General features: G+C 55.8%; 9 protein-coding genes across 9 annotated transcripts; 5 read left to right on the top strand and 4 right to left on the bottom strand.

Moving 5' to 3' along the window:
* Positions 1-1035: 1035 nt before the first annotated feature.
* C8Q71DRAFT_708925 (uncharacterized protein) lies at positions 1036-1830 on the top strand (the record flags this gene model as incomplete). The annotated part of the gene is made up of 1 exon (XM_047920648.1): positions 1036-1830. A coding segment is annotated over one exon (795 nt), but the record flags the coding sequence as incomplete, so codon positions are not given.
* Positions 1831-2548: 718 nt separating this feature from the next.
* Positions 2549-3534, top strand: C8Q71DRAFT_760804 (uncharacterized protein). The gene is made up of 2 exons (XM_047923846.1): positions 2549-2845; positions 2899-3534. The coding sequence occupies exons 1-2, from the start codon at positions 2765-2767 to the stop codon at positions 3172-3174; spliced, it is 357 nt and encodes a 118-aa protein (XP_047778421.1). The 5' UTR covers positions 2549-2764; the 3' UTR covers positions 3175-3534.
* A 1502-nt stretch (positions 3535-5036) lies between these two features.
* Positions 5037-6002, top strand: C8Q71DRAFT_68123 (uncharacterized protein). The gene is made up of 3 exons (XM_047919749.1): positions 5037-5323; positions 5391-5491; positions 5553-6002. The coding sequence occupies exons 1-3, from the start codon at positions 5283-5285 to the stop codon at positions 5927-5929; spliced, it is 519 nt and encodes a 172-aa protein (XP_047778420.1). The 5' UTR covers positions 5037-5282; the 3' UTR covers positions 5930-6002.
* A 200-nt stretch (positions 6003-6202) lies between these two features.
* C8Q71DRAFT_760786 (caspase domain-containing protein) lies at positions 6203-8951 on the bottom strand. The gene is made up of 16 exons (XM_047923845.1): positions 8557-8951; positions 8404-8492; positions 8288-8348; positions 8167-8229; positions 8055-8113; positions 7924-7974; positions 7811-7847; positions 7653-7739; positions 7581-7598; positions 7208-7527; positions 7051-7119; positions 6970-6988; positions 6868-6913; positions 6692-6815; positions 6609-6629; positions 6203-6549 (listed from the first exon to the last, which is right to left on the bottom strand). Exons 1-16 carry the CDS (start codon positions 8738-8740, stop codon positions 6523-6525), a joined length of 1275 nt encoding a protein of 424 aa, XP_047778419.1. The 5' UTR covers positions 8741-8951; the 3' UTR covers positions 6203-6522.
* On the bottom strand, positions 8650-9230 carry C8Q71DRAFT_68000 (uncharacterized protein). Its single transcript, XM_047919741.1, has 2 exons — positions 8725-9230; positions 8650-8674 (listed from the first exon to the last, which is right to left on the bottom strand). The coding sequence occupies exon 1, from the start codon at positions 9174-9176 to the stop codon at positions 8880-8882; it is 297 nt and encodes a 98-aa protein (XP_047778418.1). The 5' UTR covers positions 9177-9230; the 3' UTR covers positions 8650-8674; positions 8725-8879.
* Positions 9231-10554: 1324 nt separating this feature from the next.
* On the top strand, positions 10555-11532 carry C8Q71DRAFT_723988 (NAD-P-binding protein; the record flags this gene model as incomplete). Its single annotated transcript, XM_047921615.1, has 2 exons — positions 10555-11163; positions 11215-11532. The coding sequence occupies 2 exons, from the start codon at positions 10555-10557 to the stop codon at positions 11530-11532; spliced, it is 927 nt and encodes a 308-aa protein (XP_047778417.1).
* Positions 11533-12168: 636 nt separating this feature from the next.
* C8Q71DRAFT_760776 (uncharacterized protein) lies at positions 12169-13600 on the top strand. The gene is made up of 2 exons (XM_047923844.1): positions 12169-12947; positions 12999-13600. The coding sequence occupies exons 1-2, from the start codon at positions 12336-12338 to the stop codon at positions 13314-13316; spliced, it is 930 nt and encodes a 309-aa protein (XP_047778416.1). The 5' UTR covers positions 12169-12335; the 3' UTR covers positions 13317-13600.
* Positions 13601-13893: 293 nt separating this feature from the next.
* C8Q71DRAFT_708585 (uncharacterized protein) lies at positions 13894-14601 on the bottom strand (the record flags this gene model as incomplete). Its single annotated transcript, XM_047920631.1, has 1 exon — positions 13894-14601. One exon carries the CDS (start codon positions 14599-14601, stop codon positions 13894-13896), a length of 708 nt encoding a protein of 235 aa, XP_047778415.1.
* Positions 14602-19627: 5026 nt separating this feature from the next.
* On the bottom strand, positions 19628-21101 carry C8Q71DRAFT_760758 (uncharacterized protein). The gene has a single exon (XM_047923843.1). The coding sequence runs from the start codon at positions 20737-20739 to the stop codon at positions 19927-19929; it is 813 nt and encodes a 270-aa protein (XP_047778414.1). The 5' UTR covers positions 20740-21101; the 3' UTR covers positions 19628-19926.
* Between the last annotated feature and the right edge of the window lie 1954 nt (positions 21102-23055).

Here is a 23055-nt window from a genome sequence, read left to right as displayed (position 1 = left end):
GAGGTATTAGCAGCACTAGGTCTGCCAACAAAATTCATCGGGAAGGTGAAGAGCCTATACGAACATGCAACGACGGTCGTTATGATAAACGGAGAGAAAAGTAAAGCATTTAGAGTAACGAGAGGGGTCCGACAGGGAGACCCGCTATCGTGTCTGCTGTTTGATCTGGCAATCGAACCACTAGCATGCCTGCTTCGTAAGTCGAGCTTAAGAGGATTCAACATACCGGGAATGATAGACAGGCTCATAGCCTCGCTGTTCGCTGATGATACCTCGACCTTCCTGTCGAGACACGACAGATGGGAAGACCTATGGAGTATTCTAGAAAGATGGTGCGAAGCCTCAGGAGCGAGGTTTAACAAAGGAAAGACAGAAATGATACCAATAGGCACAGAAGAGTACCGCTCCGCGGTGATAACACAGAGGAAGATAGACCCAGGTTCAAACAACCTAACCATCCCAGAACACGTTAACATCGCGAAGGATGGAGAAGCGGTCCGCATACTAGGAGCATGGATAGGAAACCACGTTGACGAAGCATCAATTTGGACTCCGGCCATAAACAAAATACAAGTGTTCCTAACAAGATGGAATAAGTGTCATCCGTCACTGAAGGGGAAGAAACATATCATCCAAATGGGACCAGGCGGAATCTCCCAGTACCTGACAACGGTTCAAGGAATGCCGAAGTCAGTTGAGCGCACTATCACAAGGATGATACGGGAATTCGTTTGGGGCTCTGAAAGACCGCCACTCGTCAACTATGAAACGTTGACAAGACAACAGAGCGAAGGAGGATTAAAGGTATTAGACCTAGAAGCGAGAAACGAAGCCATAGATATAATGTGGCTTAAGAGGTACCTGACACTCGACGACAGCAGACCCAGATGGGCGTTCGTTGCAGACGCGATAATGGCCATCCGAGTCACAAAGGACGCGGGCGCAATCAAGCGATCAGCACAGATAAATTCCTTCCTACAGGACTGGCACCCCGCAATCCACTCCAGGTCTAAGCTGCCAGAATACCTGAAGCGGATGATAAAAACCGCAAAGAAGCATAAAGCATGCTTCGCAGCCATCAAACTGAGCAAAGAAGTAAAAGCCAATCTCCCCGCATGGTACCACATCAGTGCAGATAAACAATTGCACCGTCTGAACAACACAAGATTAAGTACATGCCTCAGAGAAACGCATAAAGTGGAACTGGTAGCAGATCTCGTAATGGTACACCAACACTCACCTATAAATCAATCAGCCAGCCAACAAGCCGAATGCGAGTGTCCAAAATGTATAGACGCAAGGAGGAGAGGGTGCCGCAACCCAGAAGGCTGCAGGGAAGCAGCAGGCAGACTATTAAACAATCTATCAGCAAAATGGAACCCCTCGGCGGAACCAGAAGCAGATAACCTAACACTGACGAAAAAGAGGAAGGAAAAGAATATGAAGGCCATAGAAGAAGGCGGACAGGCTATATTCGACCCATCCCTAACATTACGAGGGGGAGTGGCGGAAGCATTCCGCGTCTTCACCGACGCGCCCACCCTAAACAACCCGCCGGCAATAAGACAAAAGGTCGGCAGAACAGTAGAGCAAGAAGCAAGCACCGTCTACGTAATAGCGGTCTCACCGCCCCCATCAACAAGAGACCCAAATGAACAGCTACCCCACGAGATGGGCTTCACCTCATACGGAACCGGAAACCCAAGGAACAACCTAATAAGAGCACCAAAAAGCACTCACCCAACCTCAAGAGACCGAGGAGAACTAGCTGCCGCGATAATAGCAGCACGGAGCACGCCAAAGGACGTGCCTCTCCACCTAGTCGGCGAGACGGACAGCCTAAAGACAACATTAGTTAAGGATCTAAGCTTTTGGGAAGACCAAGGATGGATCGACGCAACCAACAGCGACCTTAAGAGAACGCTGGTCAACGAACTAAGGCAGAGATGCGCAATTACAACATGCAGGAAAGCGGGGAGCCGAAACGACGTCCAAGCCATAGCGACAGCTAAGAAAGAAGCCGCCAAAATGTACGAGAGATACGTACCCATAGAAATCGACATAGACCTAAACCAAACCTTCAACCTATCGGGAGCTAGACTCGATAAGATGACTCAGAAGTTGGCCTACCGGGGCATCATGACCAGAAGACAAGTTACGAGGAGAGGACGTACAACACAGAACCTAGAGGAAGTCTCGAGTAACCTCGGACAAATCTCAGGCAACCGCCCTACGGACGAGAGTATATGGAATAGCCTACAGAACAAAGACCTACGAAGAGTCATAAGTGATTTCCTATGGAAATGTATGCATCAGGATTTCGTGCAATTCCTCTGAGGGCCCTGTCAGGGGCTTCATAAGCGCTCAGAACACGTCATATCACATCAGAACAGCTCATATGGCCATACCTCAAGGACTTGAATTTTTGCGAATTGTTGTCATCAGACAGAATTTTCAGAGAGTATCAGAGAGTGTCAGAGTGGTCCAGAGTGGTCAGACTGACTCAGACAGCATGTCAGACGTGTCAGACCCTCAGCAACTCCAGATGTTATATGCTCAAAAACAATATATTTCCGTCACCATAGACAGGTCTGCTGTATATACATGGGGCGTGCACAAGAGAAGAAATCAAGGAATACGTAGCAGCACTTCACGGTGATACTCACAGTAAGTTCGTGCCCGCTACTACTCAGTGGGCCGCGTGTTTGCTGCCGGTCGCGGTGTACAACAACGGCACGGGCGCGGGCACGACTAGCTAGACCAGATGGCGGTACTCTGTGAACTGGAAGTGCTGCTGGGGATTGCGTCCTCGGTCGGGACTGACTGCGCGGGCGATCTCGTCTGCCTGGTTAAAGGGGTCATCAGTATCTGGCGCGTACTGCTGGTATCCATACTGACCGTGTCCCTGATCCATTGGAACGGCAATGCCCTGCCACATTGACTGCTGGTGCTGGTGCCTGCCTGCGTGTAGCCAGTAGCACCGGTGTTTGCGTACTATCTGCCTTGGGCGAAGCTCTCAGCCCGCGTGTCGTAGTCTGTCATACCACGCAGCAACGCGCTGGTCCTGCTGCTGCGCTGACTGCGCGGGATCACTTAACATGGGCGGCGTGCCGAACATCGGGGGCTCTGGTGTTGAGGGAGACTGAGTTCGCGTCCATGCCTTCGTTACCGTGACGATCGTTGCTGCGACCTGAGTGGACTGGCATTGGTACGACTGCGCTTGTCAGGCAAGGTCGCAAGACGACAATGAGCGTACTCACCTGAATGCTCTGCCTCCTAGACACAATATCTTCCTCTTCCCTCGGCACCATCCTTCGCCCCCGTCGGTGTTCTTTGCGCGTCGCCGGGGCTTGTTGCAGCTGTCGGGCCACGCGATCGTGGAGTGTGGCGGGTCGATTCAAGGCAGACGTCTCTTGCAGACAGACCCCACACGTAGTTTATCCAGTAGTAGACAAAGGTGACCGGTGAGAGATGGCGACGAGGGTGCGAGGCCAAAGGTGGTGCAGTCTGAGTGAGAGTGAGAGGAGGTGAGAGGACGGCAACTTAGCAAGCGCGCGTCTGTGACGTGGCGTGGCTGAGGCGCTTAGCACTTCAATCGCGCCTGCCAGTTGTGACTCACAGCAGCTCACAACCTCCACATCGACGCTCGTGTCCTGTACCACCTCCCGCTTGCGCATACCTCGGCCACTTGCCCACTCTACAGCTCCACGCTCAAACTCGACACCGCAAGTAGCAACATCTGCTATACACGACGGGGATGTGACAATGGCAGAGACAGAGGATTCGGGGCATGGCAGGGAAGTTACAGGTAAGTGTGAACGCCTCTCCAAGCGGGGGTGCCCGCGCACGGCGGGTGCGACGACGTAGCCGTACGCTTGGGGTTTTGCAGGGCGCGTCGGCGAGCGCGGGCTTAGGACAACGAACGCAGACATGGTCGCCGTACTCGTTGGCGACTTGGGCGAGGGGAACACGGGTGAGTCACGGTTGCCCTTCTTCACCAGGGAGAGCGTGAGGCGCGAGATCCAGCCGAACGACTCGCGCTCGGCCTGCACCTGCGAGCCGAGCGTGCTCGAGGACCACTGCGAGCGCAGCACGCGCTCCTGCTCGAATGTCGCGCCGTCACTTGATATTTGCTGAGTTACCCCGTCTTTGTAGGCAAACGAGTCAACCCGCCCGTCGTCTGGCCGCCCACCTGCTCACTGGCTTATACGCCCCTCCGAGCTACAAACTACTCTGCAACGCCTCCGCCTCCGCCGGTCGATAGCAAGAGCACGCGCGAGCGCGGTTTCACCGCCACTGCACTTCACGCAGACCCGGACGTCTTGCTGTGCGGCAACGCGGACTCGGAGCCCAACGCTGTCGCTGCCCTGCTGTTTAGCAGGCTCTCCGCGATCGCCTACGCCTGCGCGCTAAGGTCGGGCTCGTTTGACATGTGCATGACACCCACAGGGCAGCTCCGCTTCGACATGGCCAAGGCGGCGCCGCAGTGGACAAGCAATGGCACGCGTGGCTTTGGATGTACAAGCGCAGGTCGAGAGCGAGCATGGGGAGTGGGGATGGAATGATAGGATGTGCACGAGTGCAAGACCACCAGCTAAGTCGCTTCTTCTGTTCGCGCTGCTCCCTGCTCTCTCTTGTAGTGCGTTGCCGAACACACCCTGAGCTCGTGCAAGAGCTGTGTCCGTGTCATCGAAGACCCAAGAGCATCGTCCCTCGACACCGCGCTGATGACATGTAGCCCCCTCCTCGCGATCGAACACCTCATCGCCCATGCCCAACTCGCTCATCATGCTGTTCCCCGCGATACAGTCCACGTGTCCGTCGTGCCACGCCCCCGCGCGGATGCGCTCCCGTACCTCCTCCTCGCAGCGCAAAGTGGCGAGCTGAGCGTTCTGCACGGCGCAGTTACTGCCGCTGGTGCATTGTGTTCACGCGCCCAAGGCCGGTGCCGACAACCTCGAGGATCTGCTTGAGCTGGTCGGTGAACACTCGCTTACACACCGCGCTCCGATATGCGGACGTTTATGTATTATGATCATTGTAGTAGTCTTTAAATCCATTGCAATTGTGTCCATTTACGTGAGGGGATGTTTTTTTTGATGAAATGTGTGATATGTGCTGTCTGATGTACTGTGCTACTGACACTCAGGCTGTCTGACACTTTCTGAGGCGAAATGAGAATATCTGACAACATGTCATGTCTGGAGTGCCCTGATGGCTCTGAAGCTCTCTGAAGGCCAACCTTCAGAGGCTCATACTGTCAGAAAGTGCACAGTTTCCTGATGTGCACGGCGCTCACCGATGCGGCGAATTCTGGACAAGGATACCAGGATATGAAGAGAGAGGTCAATGCTCGCACTGTAATACCATAGACTCAATGGAACATATACTCACCAAATGCAAAGCCCCTGGACGAAGAACGATATGGGCACAAGCCAAGAAGATATGGGCCAAGAAGAGACTAGCATGGAAGTCACCGACCATGGTGGATATCCTAAGCCTAGGACTCAGAGAATGGCACGACGAACAGGAACAGGTGGCCCAAGATGAACGTACCGATCGATCACGCCATACGAAACACCGAAGGCACTATGCGGAACGACTATGGAGGATAATAATCTCAGAATCCGCGTTCCTAATCTGGAAACTTCGATGTGAACGTGTGATCGGCCACAGCGAGGAGGAAGGATGGAAACACTCCAAGACGGCAATACGAGGAAGATGGACCCATATGATCAACGATAGACTGCACAAGGAGATGGACATGACTCACAGACGTTTCGGACGCAAGGCTCTGAAACGCGAAACAGTGCTGGGCACATGGAACGGCACCCTGTCCGACGAGCTAGCGCTCCCCGAGGATTGGACAGCATGCCGTGGGGTTTTAGTGGGTATCAATACAGCAAGAACAGAACGTGACGCTGGATGAGGAGTCCCACACTCACCTAGTATGGTGGTGCGTAAATGCATTTTTCCCTGGAAAGCACGAGCGGAATAACCCGTTTGCTGGCTGAACCCGCGGACCAACCAATCGTTGGTTGCAAAGGTTTATTTAAGCCCTCCAAAAAAAAAAAAAAAAAAAAGTATACTATGATACTTACCTCGGGCGCTTCTGGGTGCAGGCCGCGTGTCAGATCTTCAGATAGGAAGTCACAGTTCCTTTTTGGGATGGCGCGGATGCCATTCCTGTCAGCCTGCAAACTTGGTGTAAACATCGCCTCGCCTTGACTCCTCGGACGAGCTGTGCTATCTCAGGTGTAGAATCACATGGTTCGCAGGCTAGTAAAGCGTGGTAACCAACAAGCCTAAATTGAGCTATGTATGTGACGGAAAGCATTGAGCAGAGCAGAGAAGAAACTAGAAATACAGAGGTATCTGGTGCGACAGCAATGCGAGGCGGTAGAGTAACAGTTGCAAGAAAGCATTACATGACCAGTCCAGAGTCCATGATTCTGTGAATTGTCGTTGCGGGCATCGTTCTTATCGTTCATGCATCATAGGCAAGGGTATCTCCCTCCGAGCTCAGAACTCGAAGGGCGCGTCCAAATTCTGCAACCGAAATGCACCTCAGCACCAATCCAAACACAAGACAAAAAGAGACACCATACCAATTTCTGCTGGCTACCGATCTGCAGAACACACGCATCAGCACCGGAGAGACACTAATCATTGGGAAGACGACGCTACGCACCTGCACCGTCTGGAAGTTCACGGCCTCGAGTGGCGCCCCCGCGTTCTGCGGGTTCTTCTTAGCCATCACCCTCCTGCGCCTCTCCGCGTCGTGCATCAGGCGCGAGGCACTGTGGCGCGCGTATCTACGGGGACTCCTCAGTACAGGTACGACCACAGGTTGGGTGAAGGACGTACGAGACCGACTCGATGAGCCTCTGGAGCTTGGGGCGGGGCTCTTTGCCTACAATGATCAACCATTAGCAACATTGCGAGCGGAGGTTTGCAGATGATGCTCACGCAGCACCTGGACAATGCACTACGACATAGTTCGAGTGTGAGTCAGAGAGCACTATCGAGTCTGCGTATTATCATACTGACCTGCGTCATCGACCCGACCCGCTTGTTCTCCCACGTCACCTGCTCGTCACTGCACGACGCAAACGAGATCTACATCCAAGCAACACAGCACCCCACCACCGTCCGCGTCAGCACCCTCCAACCCAAACCAAAGCCAAGCACTGGCACATCTACTCACGACGTAAGGCACACCCGGCTTCTCCTTCACCTCACACAGCCCGTCGCACTTCCTCGTCGACTCCGGCGACTTGCACCTCGGGATGCTGATCCGAAGCACCTCCTTCAGGGCGTTCACCGGCAGCTTCACTACCCGCAGGGGCCTCGCGAGCCTCCCGCGGCCGAGCTCCGCCGACGACGCCGTGCGCGAACGGAAGAAGGTGAAGGTCGGTGAGCGGGAGAGCTTCGGCTGCTGCTGCGCCATCCGGGCGAGGATGGCGTCGAGGGAGGCCGATCGCGAGGGAGCGGGGGAGAAGCGGACGACGGAAGTTGAGTGAATCACTGCAGGGAATGGTGAGATCGACTGGCCAGGTTTGCGATGCTATAGGACTCACTCGTGTCATCCCTGCGGACTGCGAGTGCCGGGTAAGACCACCGCAGTGTCTGACGAAGGAAAGATGACGTACCGACTCTCTCGTGCATCGTGTCGTTCAAGCGAAGGCCAGGGTTGACCCACGGGATAGCCACCCGGTTGCATTCATTGTGATCTAGATCTGTGCGATACGCAGCCCGAGCTAGCATCAGCAGCAGCACACAGACGCCTACAGAACAGTGCTGCGCTCACCGAGTAGCGTACCGGAATGGCACGCATCCAAGATCGCCTGCAAATCATGACGACATAGTAAGCGTGCTGCGCCCCGATCATCATCCGCCTCGAAGGCATGCTCGATCACTCACGATTAGCTGGACGCCGGGCTTCAGCGGGTCGATGAGGTGTTTTCTGAGCCACTATGGAAGGTGGACTTGCGTGTCAGCGAGATCGGGTTGGAGTGGAAGGTGTGATAGAGCAAGGTTCAGAAGGTACTCACGTTGTCTAAGATAAGCTTAGACTTTTTCGAGTTGCCGCTGTGATCCATAGGCACGATGGCTGTAATGAAGGTCAGATCGGCGCTGATGCTGAGTGGACGGATGACGACGTACCCTCGTCCTTGTCGTCATCCTCTGTGCGATCCGAGCAGGTAAACTGAGTCGAGTGCCCGGCGACTGGTGGTCCGCCGAAGTCAATCGAGGTAACTGGGTGCGAGGGATGAGGTGTACTTACAGAGGAACACCAGGTGGTCTCCAGGGTTCACGTCCTGGACGAGTCGGTGAATCTCTCTGGTCTAATCGGGTTCGTTTGAGTACGGAGGGATAATGTGATAGGAATTGATCACGCACCATATTGACCTTGGTGGGCTGCACCTTTCGATCGCGCCCCTCCCCGTCGATCAGCACCACAACGTTCTCCGGCGCGTACTCGTACACATCTATGTAGCATGTGAGTACGAAGCTCGAGTCATCGAGCTGAAAGTCGCATCCGACGACACGTACCTATAAGCAGGTCCCGTACGGACGTAACGTCCTTGTGGGGCTCGTCCAACTGCCCGAACTCCTGGCTCACCGGCGAGCCAGAGGTGTCATACTTAATTCCAATAAGGAGGGCCTTCTTCTTTTGCTCTGTCGGTGGGTGGATCGAGGACAGCCGACGGCGGAGCTTACTACCAATGATCTTCATGCACGTCTTTGCGAAGGACGAGCTACATGGTCGGCATGGCCAGTATAAGAGCGCGAATCCAGACCGGTCGGACCCCAGGCATTCCGATGTAGAAGTGGTGTATGCTGTGCCAGGGCTGCCGCACGGACAGGATGGCTGTTCACGACGCAAGATCAGAGATGGCAGCTCGATTCGAGGGGCACACAGAGCTCGAGGACGTATGACGCTCGGAGGCAGGCGCCCTTAGAATATCGACAACCTTATTATTGGACGTCAGGCGCACAACGTACACGCTCTTCTCGCGTTCCACGATCTGCCCGATGGCTTTGAGTCCTTTCGTAGAAAGCAGCCCGGAAGTCTGGTGGGATCGTGCAGGATCAGGCGTCATGTGTGTTAGCTGGGATCCCATAGAAGCCACAAACAGTAAACGGGTGCGATGTACATGCCTTAGACGCATGGCAAGGGTGCGCACGGCCGGTCGGCGCGGTATAGTCTCTAAAACACCAGTGTTCGGGCAGCACGGGGAAATCGAGATGTCAAGTACGACAGAAGAACGTCTATAACATCCAGCATCGCAATCTGACTATCGCGTTCTTCCTGCAGTACCGACACCGGGGAACCGGATGTCCATAGCTCGCATTCCAGAAAGTCATAAGCCACCGACGCGGTGCAGAGTGTAGCTGTGCTTATCACCTTGCACGACGAGGGAACAACATGAGGACCATCGTAAGCCACCGTCATGACCGGGCTATACTGTAGCTTCGATTCGAGGCTCCGGATACGCAACGTCAGCGGGCCCCAGGGTGGGCAATGACCCAACTGTCTTCATGAGTGGATGCTCAAGGCTTCCTCGCAGTCTCGCCATATGGCTATGCGTATTCGTACAGGAGGACTCATGGGCAGCCTATGCAGGCACGCGTGTAACGCACCTCTTGGACGGAACTCCGATGTAGGGCCAAGAACAGAGCAATTCGTGAGTGCAGGCTGTGGTCGCGGTATGAGATGAGGCGGGGCGACGTGGGGAGACGAGAAGTTCATATACATGCAAAGCACAGCTGTCAGTAAATGGGCGAGCGAAAAGAGGATGCGTCAATGCCCGTCATCAACCGGATTCGACGCAAAGAGCAAGACACTTGCTGCATTTGGGAACTTCTGCATCGGGCCGAAGTCACGTGTCCGGCTCCCGTCAAACTCAGCAAGCTCGCCACCCAAGCGCCGGTTGGTTGCTATTGATTCTTACCACGGCCCACAACACCCTTGCACGAGAACTTAGAACGCAGCGACCTCTAGGTGCGACTGTAGGACTGTTTCTGATGACGACGACGTCCCACCATGCACGACCCCAGCAGCCTCGAAAATGGGATAACTCGAACACTGGTACGAATTGTCATACCTGTCTCGAGCCTAGAAGAATCGAAGCGTGCATCCCAATTCGACATTCTCAGACGGATACTCGCTGTATCGCATATCCCACGCGATATCTCTCGGATGTTTCTCGCCATACTTCGGACAGCAACATCTGGCAGTAACTTGACAGTGACGTCGGCATGCAGAGGGTGAGTCTAATGGCTACGGTCTTTGGCAGGGAACTCATGGCATTTAGCTTCATCAGCACCCTATTCAGCAATTACTCATTTTATTTCCGAGTCGGCACATACGAATGTTGAGTCAGACATTTGGACGAGTCTGCCGTGCATGCACGTACTCTTTCGGCTTCATACTGGCAGAGCTTGGCAGCTTACATCAGCTGCGTCCGCTAGCGTCGATGACATGCGCTGAACAGTATATAATCATGAACGACGTTCTCACTCTCACTAACCATATCATCGTTCAGCATGCCCTCACTCGCCGTCGTCCGTGAGTCGAACGCAAAGTTCTCACCGCCTACACCTCCTGTCGCAATCTTCCTGGGCGGGACGTCCGGCATCGGACAGGGCACTGCACAAGCTTTCGCGCGTCACACCAAGGGCAACGCACACATCATCATCGTAGGGCGGAACCGCGCCGCCGCCGAAGCGATCATCGCGACATTTCCCAAGGCGCCCAACTCGAAGTACGAATTCGTATACTGCGATGCGAGCCTCATACGCAACATACCCGAAGTGACGTCCCCGCTCCTCGCACTCCCGAAGGTGAACTACATGGTCCTGAGCAGCAACGTGCTCCCGCCCCTATGGGACCTCGTACGCGGCGTACAGCATCTAACGGAGGAAGGCCTCGACCGCTCGCTAGCCACAATGTTCTACTGCCGCACGAAGTTCGTGCTCGATCTCCTGCCACTCCTCCAGAAGGCGAGGGATGCTGGGGAGGACGCGCGAGTCCTGAACATTGCGTCCGCAGGGTATGGTGGTCCCATCGATTTCAGTGACATGGGGATGCGCAAGACCTCCGGTGTGCTGAAGAGACGAGGGATCTCGACGACGTACATCGACTCGACGATGGAGGTGCGTGTCCGTGCATCATCGTCTGGTTCGTGTTCTAACACCATCATGCAGATCTTTGCCTCCCGCGTGCCCGGAGCGATGTTCTCGCACAATTGGCCCGGTCTAGTCGACACACCGGTCCTACCCTGGTTGCTGAGGACTCTGGCGAAGCCTGTCGCTATATCGATTGCCGACTCCGGAGAGTACATGCTTTATGCGCTGCTCAACGGACGCGCGGGCGCGCAGCGCTCGGGCGAGCGCGGTGACGATCTCGGGCCGGCGGGCTACTATGGTGGAGACGAAGTCCGCGAGCGGGTCTGGGCCCACACGACGGAGGTCTTCGAGAAGGCGTTAGCTGCGGGCTCCGCGCAGAGCGGGGTCAATGTCTGATCTGGTGTGATCTCGGCGCGAGGCGGAATCGGGGGTGGAGTATGGGACATTGTTTGTCGGCGATCTATTATGGGTTTAATTATACGAGGCAGCTGAGTGCGAATGATAAGGTGTACACTTACACAAGGCGACCTCCACCACCCGCCCTATTAGGGTAGTCGGGAGAGTTCGGTCCGAGACCAATTGGCTGCCATTGAAGCCTGCTTTAACACGGCTGCACGAGAAGGTAGAGGACTTCGAAAACAGTGACCTCTAGTTGCAATCACAGGACAGTCTTCAATGACGATGATCCCAGCAGCTCAGAAGGGACGATTGGAAGAAACGTTCGTAAGAGACGCGTCAATCACCTGACCCTCAAGCCCAGAAGAATCGAAGCGTGCATCCTATTCCGGCATATCCAAGAGGATGCCTCGCGGTCTTGCCCTGCTTTGAATAGCGACATCGGACAGGAGGCTGAGGGGACACTGATCATGTAGAAAGTGAGGCTAGTGACCAACTAGTGACTCTGGTCCGTGAGTCTCAGTCAGTAACGTCGGTGACTTGTCGAGAGAGATTTAAGTTACCGTCGGACCGATCAGATCTCAGATGCGGCACGCCTACGCAGCGCCGCGGCGGGTGGCTGAAGGTGGCGGGTGGCTGAGGTTTAGCCATGTGGATGAGTCTGCCGCCGTCATACACGTACTCCTTCGGCTTCACAGCCTGAGAGCTTGGCAGCTTACAGTTACTTCGTCCGTTGGCATCGATGATATACGCTGAACACTTATAATCGTGGACGACAATCCCACTGACAACCGTTGTCCAGCATGCCCTCACTCGCCGTTGTTCGCGAGTCGAACGCGAAGTTCTCACCACCTACAACCCCTGTCGCAATCTTCCTGGGCGGGACGTCCGGGATCGGACAGGGCACTGCACAAGCCTTCGCGCGTTACGTCAAGGGCAACGCGCACATCATCCTCGTAGGGCGGAACCGCGCCGCCGCCGAAGCGATCATCGCGACATTCCCCAAGGCCCCCAACTCGAAGTACGAATTCGTATACTGCGATGCGAGCCTCATCCGCAACATACCCGAAACGACATCCGCGCTCCTCGCACGACTCCCCAAGGTGAACTACTTGGTCCTGAGCAGCGGCGCGCTCCCGTCGGTATGGGACGCCATACGAGGCATAGAGCATAGAACGGAGGAAGACATCGACCGATTGCGGGCAGTACTGTTTTATTGCCGCACGAAGTTCGTGCTCGATCTCCTGCCACTCCTCCAGAAGGCGAGGGATGCCGGCGAGGACGCGCGAGTCCTGAACGTTGGCGCTGCAGGGCATGGTGGTCCTATCGATTTCAATGACATGGGGATGCGCCAGACCTCCGGTGTGCTGAAGAAGCGAGGGATCGCGGTGACGTACCTCGACTCGGTGATGGAGGTGAGTGTCCATGCACCATCTTCTGGGTCGCGTCCCAACACCATCATGCAGATCTTTGCGTCCCGCGTGCCCGGAGCGATGTTCTCGCATATCTATCCCGGTTTAGTCGACACACCTCTCCTACCTTGGTTGGTAAGGATTTTGGGAAAGCCGTTCGCTACATCGATCGACGACTGCGGAGAGTATATGCTCTACGCGCTTCTTAACGGAGGTGCGGGCGCGCCGCGCCAGGGCGAGCACGGTGACGATCTCGGGCAAGTGGGCTATTATGGTGGGGACGAAGTCCGCGAGCGGGTCTGGGCCCACACGACGGAGGTCATTGAGAAGGCGTTGGCTGCGGGCTCCGCGAAGAGCGGGGTCAATGTCTGATCTGGTACGATCTCGGCGTGGGGCGGAATCGGGGCGTGTACTATGAGACATTGTTTGTCGGCGATCTATAGTGGTAACGTGCGCAGGTCAATGTCCGGACCTCCTCCCGAAGACGATGCCGCGATTGAAGTTATCGTGCTTCGCACAGCTCAGCAGCGCTCGTGACGAGGCGCCCGCGGTGCCGCTATGCGCTCGCGACCTTCTTTGTGACTACATTTAACGCCCATGCAGTCGGGTGCGAGCGGATAACACATGTCATTTCAACGCTTCGCAGATTGATCTCGAGGACAACTGAGTTTGATCGACCAACTACAGACCCTTTGAGACTGGATAAGTATACAGGTGGGGATATTGTACAAGCACGACGTCGGCGATGAGTCCATGAGCACCTAACACTACAGGACATCGAGAGCATGGGAGGTGGGGGTTGAGTACAAGTATGCGATTGATCGGTGAGTGATGTATATGGTACAGTATGGGGTTCGATGTCGATCATGACGTACAGCACAGCGTCGACAGGGTATCAATGAGCCGGAGGGGTATAATAAGACAGTAACGGGGGCCAACAGGTTGTCGCTCACGACTCGCGCGCGCCAACCCGGACCTCCAATTGCGGTATCTTACCGTTCACCCCCTTCGACCCCAGCCCTTGGAACACCGTGCGGCCCGTCAGAAAATCCAACCTGCGCATATCTTCGCCCGAACGACCGGCGGCGCGCTGTCGGTGCGCTGCGCACGCAGCCTGCCACGCACGGGGGTTCTGTTGTGCAGCGCCCTGCTGCTCGGCGGCGGTGACAGGCCGCCAAAGGTTGTCGAAAATCGCAACGAGCACATCGCGGATGCTCACATAAAGCGGGGCAGTGAGCGACGTCGGCCGCTCGACGAAGATCTCGTAGGGGTACGACGCCCCAGAGATGGTGACCAAAAGGCGCGCGACGTCCGGGGACGCGGCGGGCTCGCTCAGTACGAGGGACAGGCCGGTGTCCTTGAGCTCGCGGTCATATGCCCACCGGAGTGGGTCGCACGCCATATCCCACTTGATTCGGGGCTTGCCCCCGTTCGTCGCGGTGGCAAGCACCGCGGATACCGGCACCGGCGTGCCTGCCTGCGCTGGTGCGCGGAAGGACGACACACTCGACGGGCGGTCGAGGTCAGACGAAGCCAGCGCTGGCGTCATCGGTGGGAGCGGGACGACGTGCGAGTGGTAGAACGTCGCCATTGGCGGAGTTGAGGGGCCCGCCGAGCTCAGGCTCGAGGCAGGGCTGGAGGGTGTTCTCTGGGACATGTAGATGGGGCTCGCAGTGCTTGCCTCGTCGGCGAATTTGACTCGTCGGCGCGGAGTAGTCATGGCGGTGAGCACGGAGGGCGGGGTAGTGCAAGGGGCGGGTGAAGTGGCTAGCCGCTACTAGCTCGGTGCGAGTGAGGGGAGCGATCTACAGGAAAACGTGGACGGTACTGCCCTCATATATCTGGTCAGAGGACCGCTTCTGACAGCCCAAATAGAGGGATACCTTGGCCCAGTTCCGTGTATAGCACCGCGTCCGCAGTGGCGCGGGTCGGGCTAAAGTTCGGAGCCATGTAGCGCAGTGACTCGGTGCGCTCGACGAAGAAGTGTGGTACGTACCGGCTAACGGAACAGCCCCCGCCGTGCCCCGGTGCTCCAGAGCGGGGGATCGGCTGTCACGGTCAGCCTCTCGACCGCTCACTTGCCATCTGTGGGACATGTCAGTATGCGAAAGCAGGCGGGGCCATCTGTCGGTGCGCAAATGAAATGCGGTCCACTACAGCCATGTGTATGTAAGCAGCATCAATTGGGCCATCCACGACCGGGAGCGCGGTACGCGATGTCCCAGGAACAGCTCGCCACTCATCATTGAGGGCGCTTCCGACTGTACGACGGTACGCGCCTATGCTCTCGCCACTCCGAAATGCCCTGCACAGAAGGGATCATCCTGATCCCCTCATGTGCATTCATACCTATCCAAAAATACACACATGCGGAGCTGGGGACGCGGTGGTGCGTATCCCTCGCGGCCTGCGACGTCAGGCCTGTGAGCCGTCACAGTATGCACAGCTCTACCGCCGAGTGGTTAGTCAAGGCTCTGACGATTGACTCTTTCTGAATCGGGGCCGCAGCGGAATCTACGATTTCACGTAACTTACCACTTGGCTTCTGGGGAGTGGCGACAGGCCAGATGCGCCGGAGCCAACGCCTTATCGATCCCGAGACGTGTCTTGATATTTGCAGGGCGCCCATAGAAGGCAGGTACTACACTTGCCATTCTGGTCAACGACGCTGTGCTTCCGGGGACCGTGCGAGCCACTCACTACATACTGCACAGACCCCGAACTCGACGGGTAGAACGCAGCTGCTATACGCGAGGTAGGAACTTGACCCCAGTACTGGCATCGAACCTTGTCGCAATCAGCCATCACATTGCGTCTGGTCAGGCGTCCCGCACATCCATGGGTACCTACTTATCGTCGGCGTCGGACTTCCTTTTGTCACAGTTTACGGACTATGCAATTGCATATACTCATGTCTTCAGTACGCGCCGTCTCCGACAACTTGATTCTCCGCGAATTCGTGTCCAGGATCGTAGCGGTAACGTCGGCCGCACTGCATAACGTGGACTCAGGGTTCGCTGGCGCTATCTCGTCAGATCGAGCGGCGAGGATGTTTCCAGGTGCGTTACTATCGCACTAAGCCGAAATGGCAAGTAGGAACGCAGTGCCAGAGTGTGGGCACCCCGAAAAGGTAGCATTGAGCGTGGTATGAATTTCACACGTGTCCTGATTCTTGCGAAGGCCTGCTGCCCCACTCCAGAAACATGATACAGACGTGGGTATGATCCGCCTGAACTTGGAACGGTCGCAAGAGCAACATCACTGCATGCGTGGTCTATCCTTGCCAACGCCGAACGCCGTAAGGGCATCGATGCGCTGAGAGGCCGCCAAGGAACAAGCGTTCGCGGTGATAAGCATGGGAGAAGACCCGGACATGAAGGCACCTGCGATTGGGTTCAATGCCCGGTACGCATCGATTCTGCGCAGAGTGCCGATGAGGCTGACGGAGCGCATTGCGACTACAGGCTGCAGGGATCCACCGCTATCGCAACGCGTGAGACCCATGTGAAGTCCACACCACCCGATGCTGGCCTAAATGAGCATCCTCAGCGCAAGAACATGTGTATGGAGGCAAACATGCGTTTCGCGACCTATTGCTTGTTAGTCAAGATAGGACCACGGACGTCGCTGGCGGGCCATCTGGAGCGCGGCGCCCATAAGCCAATATGTTTCGCCTTAGCATGCTTCGTAGGTTCGGAGAACGTCACCTGTGCAAAGGATGTTGCTCACCAAGCTACGGTAAAACAGGATACGTCGCCTTCCGCCGACGTATCGGCGGAGGCACGTTGCAAGGCAGGACGGGGTAGGGACATACGCGCTTGTTGGGTGTGCATCTTGTTGTGAACAAGGTTTGCAAATGACCACCTTGCCCAGGCGCTTGCACTGCTTCAGCGCACCAATCCCGATGCTGATGCACAATTTGTCTAGACCCGCCAGCATCCGAACGTCTGTCTGGGTCAGCCGAGAGCGAAATGAATGGACGCTGCAGACGCATCTGGAAGTTCAGTACCGCGCTTTGTACCCATGGCTAGCTTCGGATTATGGTCCAAGAGAAGCAATTAGAGAACAGGAGGAGTATCCTTCGACACTGTGAGCCACAGTATCAGCAAGCGCAGAGTTGCGTTGTGGCATCGAAGGGTTTCGTGGCGTAATGCCGGCATGGGTCGGCGGCTCGGTGAGGCCATGCTTCTCTAGCCAGGGTCAAGGAACTGATAGATGGGCACGGCGGTCGGATCTGCTGACCAGTGGTCAGCACAAGTGGTTAGTCGGCATTTACAATAGACATAAGAAGCTGGATAAATCTCACATGCGTAGAATACTAGAACACATGCAATTTATCCGGCTAGGGGATCTAGAGTTCTGTCAGCGCGCTAGGAATTCGTACGCACGGCCGCGCAATTTTGACCAACCTTAGTTAGCTCCACAGGCTTGTCTCCTCCGACGGCTCCGTTGACAAGTACGGGGTTGCCATTACCTCTGGCAACATCGACCCAGGTGCTCGTAAAGCGGTCGGAAATACCCGTCTGGCTTCTCTTGGAGTACGGCTGTCCTTGTCACTAAGCGCTTATGCACGGCATTCGTACTACCTACTCACCTTTCGGCTGAGTGACCGGTTGACAGCTCAAATCGATGTGCCTCACGATCCGCGCGCCCGAGAACTGTTGCTCCCCTCGTGTGTACTGAACGTCCGAGTGAGGAAGAGGGCCGTTAATCAACTATTATCGCCTGCAATTCGTGCCGTCACAGCAGCGCAAACAGGAACGCTGGTCAGCAGCTCCAAACTAGCAACCCAGTGTCCTGGAGAATCGTGGTCATTCTTTGGATGACTCAAACAATGAGCTCTTCCCGAGTGATTCCTCGGGTGCTGTCAGACTCGGACAGTGTCCACATCACGTAGACGGGCATGGGTCGGACTGCTCGCCTCTTCTTCAGGTAAGGAACTTCATCGATCTGATTTCCGGGGGGAAGGACCAGGGAAACTGTGATCAGTTGCGGGCCGCCCAGTAGGTGAAGACAAGGAGGTGATTGCTCACACGGACTTCGGTGTGCATCCGTACGAACGCGGTCGGTGACACCGCGGCGCAGACGCCGAAATCACGATGTCACAGCGGAGGACCACCGACACGAAGGGGTTGTTACCATTGTGACGGAAAATGAATGCATGGAAGTGTGGCTGGGGAAGCGCGCAGCGCCTCGGAAAAGCAGCTCCTGCGCGGCCCTCCTATGCAAAAACGTCAGCGGCTCACACGTCAGACCGCACAAGCAGGAGCTCCTCACGGCGGAGTTTGTCCCGGAAGTGTAGCTCGGGATCACGTAGGCCGCGAGATGCCAACGCGTTTCCGAGACTGTTTGAGAGTTCTGGTCCACTGGGGGTGCATCGCCGCGCGATTCTGCTCCTGTGATCGTGCCTACCCCAGTCTGGGCGCATCGATGGAATTATTCGAGCACGCTTTCTTCTCCAACGAGAATTCCCGCTTGCTATGCCCGCCAATCTAGACCATGACCTAATAGAATTTCAGATGGCAATAGTTTTCAGTGTGATTTCCGTTCCAAACCTTGGAAAAATCTTTTATGGAATCGAAGAGCCCACACGTCCCGAAAGCGCCAGCCCATCTAGGCAAGAGGGATGACTTCACGAGCCTTACCGCGGTCAGCACGCTGTCGGGCACAAGCTCGGTGAGGCCGTGCGTCAGGGAATACGCAACGGCGCTACAAGTCATGCCCGGCCACACTGCACTGTGTGTCGCAGAGGCAGTGGTGTACGCGCCCCGCCCTGCGAACGTTCGCGAAATGGACCGTAAGCAGACATCGGGCGGTAGTTGCGTCCGCCCGTTCGCCATCGATATCCTGGGACCCCAAGGATATAGGGCACGTTGCTAGATGGATAGAACGGTAGTCAGCTAAGCAATCGGGTATTGACGAACGGCATGACTTACAGACGTGCGCACATAGCGTCGAAAAGCGATAATCTTTGAGTGCCGTTACTTCCTAGTGGCTTCAATCCCCAGGCTGTGTTCTTCAGTCAATGCTCAAGACCAGCCGAAAGAAAAGTTCGCTCAATCTCACGGTGGTAATGAAAGGAATGCAGGCAACTCTAAGTCTTAGTGTCCGTGTCGCAAACAGGAACAACTAGAGCATAGCCGAGTAAAAACCACATGTCAGTCCAGATACGTGCACGCCGAACAGCAATGTGCGCTGGCACTGGCTCGTCGCCCCGGCATAGGGCTGAAAACCTGCATACAAAATTGGCTTTTTAATCACAATGCAGAAAGCATGTGGAATGTGGCGTACCTCGAAGGCGCGACAGCGGCAGTGAAAGCCAGGCACTGGCAGGATAGCTATAGGCAGGATATGCGTGCCAGGCGGTGCGTGTGGCGTAAAGCTAATACGTCGGACTCGGTCCAGGACACTGCAAAGACGCAAAGAGAGCCACGTCACATAATGACTGCAATAGTGCTGGTATGGATTTCAGTCCTGGAAGCTGTGCAAGAAGGATACTCTTGCTGGTATTGTACGACGCTGACCTGGAGGAGGAGAAGGTGGATCCTGCGCGCCTATAAGCCCGATCGCGGCAAGATCGCGATACACAGGCGCCTGTCATCCTCACAATGAGCGCGGCCATGTGACCGCAAACTGAGCGTTCAAGTGAATATGTTCCTCAGGAGACAAATTGCATAGAGCGATAACGCAGCTTCAGAATGTCTCGAAGCTCAAAATATCATTCAGGCTATTAAGTCTGAACTAGTAAGTACGAGTACGTCGTAGTACAGTATCTCCCTGTTATCATACACAGTATCGTAAGCGAAATATGATGTAGTAATAAACACAGTATGCATCGTAGTAACACAGGCGTGGATCGAGAGTCCATCAAATTGGCAGCGTGATTGAAGACTATAAGGTACATTGTATTGTGAATGAGGGGACGAGAGCACGAGGGCGAAGCTGGGTATACGGGTATACTGGGATGCAAGGCAACTGTTGCTCACGACTCGCGACGGCCGACCAGCAGCTCGAGTCTTGGTAGCTTTCCTTCATGATCCGCGAAGACGACTCCGAGGAAAACGGTAGATGGGCCAAGGAAGTCCTTGCGCCTCATCCTCTCCTTGTCGTTCCCCCGCGTCCTATGTCGGTAGACTCGCCATGCCGCGTGCCAGATGTCACTCCGTTGCATCGCGCTCTTGGCCTCCTCTAGCTCGACGACCTTATTCAGGTTCGCGTAGATGGCGAGTAGGACGTCGCGAACGGTTACGAATGGGGAGGCGGATCCGGGGGTTCGATTGGCGGTGATCGCGTAGGGGTAATGTACTCCGGAAATGGAGACGACGAGAGATGTGGTGTTAAATGAGGTGGCGGGATCGTTGAGGCTAACGGAAATCCCAGTCGCCATCCTGAGGGTACGATCATAGGAGTGAAGAAGAGGGTCCGAAGCCATTTCCCACTTCAAGGGAGTTTTCCCTCCCTCAGCGGCCCGTGAAAGGAGACGCGCGACCGCAGCGGGCGCTGGTCGCATGCCCTTCGTCGGATGCGACATACTAATATCTCGCGTGGATTGGTTCAGCTCCTTGGGCTGACGTTGAGGCGAGATTGCGGGCAATGGGACTATGCGTCCGTGGTAGTATGTGTATGTCGCAGTGGCATGGGACAGTGAACGAGGAGTGGATGAGCCCGCTTGGGTGACGATCGAGGATGGCGATGAGCATAGTTCATGGGATTCGTGATGATGGCTAGGACAGACAGTGTGCTTGGCAGGCGCACTATCCTGTGAATAGCAGGAGTAGACAGTTGCGACGCCCATGTCGACGTGGTCCCTCGGCGCACAGGTTATGGGGTGGGGTGAGGCGGCGGTGGGCTCGAGGATGGCGGGGCGGCGTCCTGAAGAGTCCGGTTCTGAGGGACATGGTAGAGCAGGGACGCTCACTTTATGAATGCCCCGTAAGATCGAGTTCGGTCCGCCCCGCTGGACCTACGGGCACAAGGTTTGCAGACAGAGGCGTGGCCGGGAGACGCAAAGAGGCAGTCCGGCCCTGAGCCGTTGAGAGACGCCGCACTGCCGAAGGAGAAGTAGGACCGCCTGCTTTGACAGGGACGGTGGGCCATGGCGTGGCTGCGTACGGATGCGGCGATGTAAGAAGAAGGTTAGCTAGCGAAGGATTGTCCTGACAGCCAAGCGATGCGACTTAAGGTTTGCAGGCACCACATATGAGACGCCAGGATCACGATGAGATCGTGCGTGCGGCAAGCGCACGGAATTGAGCGGGATCGAATTGGCCACAGATCCTAGTAAGTGTGCGCTTATCGCCGCGTGTGGGCTCACCGGACACTCATTCCCAATCAAGATATCCTAGGGAAGCAGACTGACGCAGTAGCCCAAGGAGGAAGGTGAGGTCGATGAGCGGAGTGCGATGTCTAGTTGTCTGGTTGTCTCAATGAGGCTCCGACACCCGTGAGCGAATGAGCTTCTTACCGATCCGCTACCTTGTATTGTATGGCAGCAACTTCCCTCACAGGAGGAAACTAAGGTTGATTGGCTCTGGCTGTTGTGCAACGCTGCGATTGCCTGCTCGAGCTGTAGTGCATCTATCAGCCATCACAACCAGCCTGAGGATACCACTTTGTAGGATCAAAGTCACAAGCCTCAGGGCAGTCTCAGGCCGGAGGTGATGCGCCATAGGAGAATATTTGCATTCAATACCCCAGGAAGCCTTCACCCGCACGATCGGAGGTGTGGCGTTGCACTAGCGCCGATGCAAGTCGTGCACATCCCGGAAAGAACAGTCCTGTACTCCCCCGGAGCCCAAAGCTGCCGCGTGAGTTCAAGCATTTGTCAGAGCTCAGTTCGAATACCCCGTCTGACAGTGGGCGAACGTCAACGCAGATGTTGGCGTCATATCCCACGTTGGCCTCCACGTCGGCCTCGTGTTCTAAGGGAGACAGGAATACCATCGCAGGACGGACAAGGTCAGGAGATGAAAGGAGGACTGATCTTCCTCCGATGCAGCAGGCACTCGGCCGCAATCTCCTGCGATCAGCTCACCGAGCGACATGACATACGCTCGCGCGGGCCGGACGCGGGCTCGCGCTGTCTCTCGGAGGCCGCACGGCTCGCACAAGAGCCTGAGGTCACCAGGGTATTGGTCATGCCACAGAGCCCATGATGCGCGTGGTGCGAGATTGTGTATGTCTTCGACCGCAGACAAGGAACACGCGCATCACGCCCGCCGTCAGGGCTCGCAGGAACGCAAACGGATCATACAAGCGGATCGGAGATACAGCGTCGGGGTGGTGGCGCACTCATGACCAACGCGCTTCCTGTGCTCGTGGAACGGATCCCCAACTCCCTTTGCAGAGTCGGGGGTCTGCAATAGACCCTGGCCGAGCGCGGAGAGTAAGCACCCAGCTGAATGTGTGATCCTCGCGCTAACGATGTAGTTTCCCTGTCACCGTTGTTCGCACCCCATCTGTCCAAATACACATCGTCGCTACGATTGAATACGCTGTTCGCAACTACCCGGTAGTGCAGCGGGCACTGTGCCCACCCGAGCTCAATGGGAAACTAGGGTTATCGTGGACACACGCCGCCTGTCCAGAGGATCAGGCAGTCCGCGGACTGCGTAACAAGCTCAGACGCACTTTAGCAGATACGCTGGCGAGTCGGGCACAGTTCCATGCATGGTGACGATCCCTGTGAAACGAAGCAGGCAGTTACTCACCGTCAGAATTTACCCCACGCATCCATGCAGGTGATGTGTGAACCTTATATATAGCATAAGGTTCACGATCATAGATGGGCCACACATGCAATCTATTTTGGCAGGAGGGCCGATTTAGAGATAACATTGAACATCATCGAGCACTGAACTTACGCGGACGAAGGAGTGATTCATGCGCTGCGCCAGGGCGGCGGTGCTTCTCGGTAGCACTTTCCTTGCTGTAACATTTAAGCCCTATTGCAAAGATACGGACTCGACGATGTCCGATAGCGTAACATCACATACCGAAAAGGTCTTCGAAATGTCGGGGCAATGAGAAAGGCGACGTCTGCAATCACAGGCCACCCAGAAACCGCTGTTGGATAGGACCGTGGTCAAGAACATCACTGTTGATCATCGCT

Source organism: Rhodofomes roseus (assembly GCF_022264815.1).
Source record: "Rhodofomes roseus strain CIRM-BRFM 1785 chromosome Unknown C8Q71scaffold_11, whole genome shotgun sequence".
Classification (NCBI taxonomy): Eukaryota; Fungi; Basidiomycota; class Agaricomycetes; order Polyporales; family Fomitopsidaceae; genus Rhodofomes; species Rhodofomes roseus.
The sequence above is the reverse complement of the archived record's forward strand: the minus strand, read 5'-3'. Positions and strand labels throughout refer to the sequence as shown.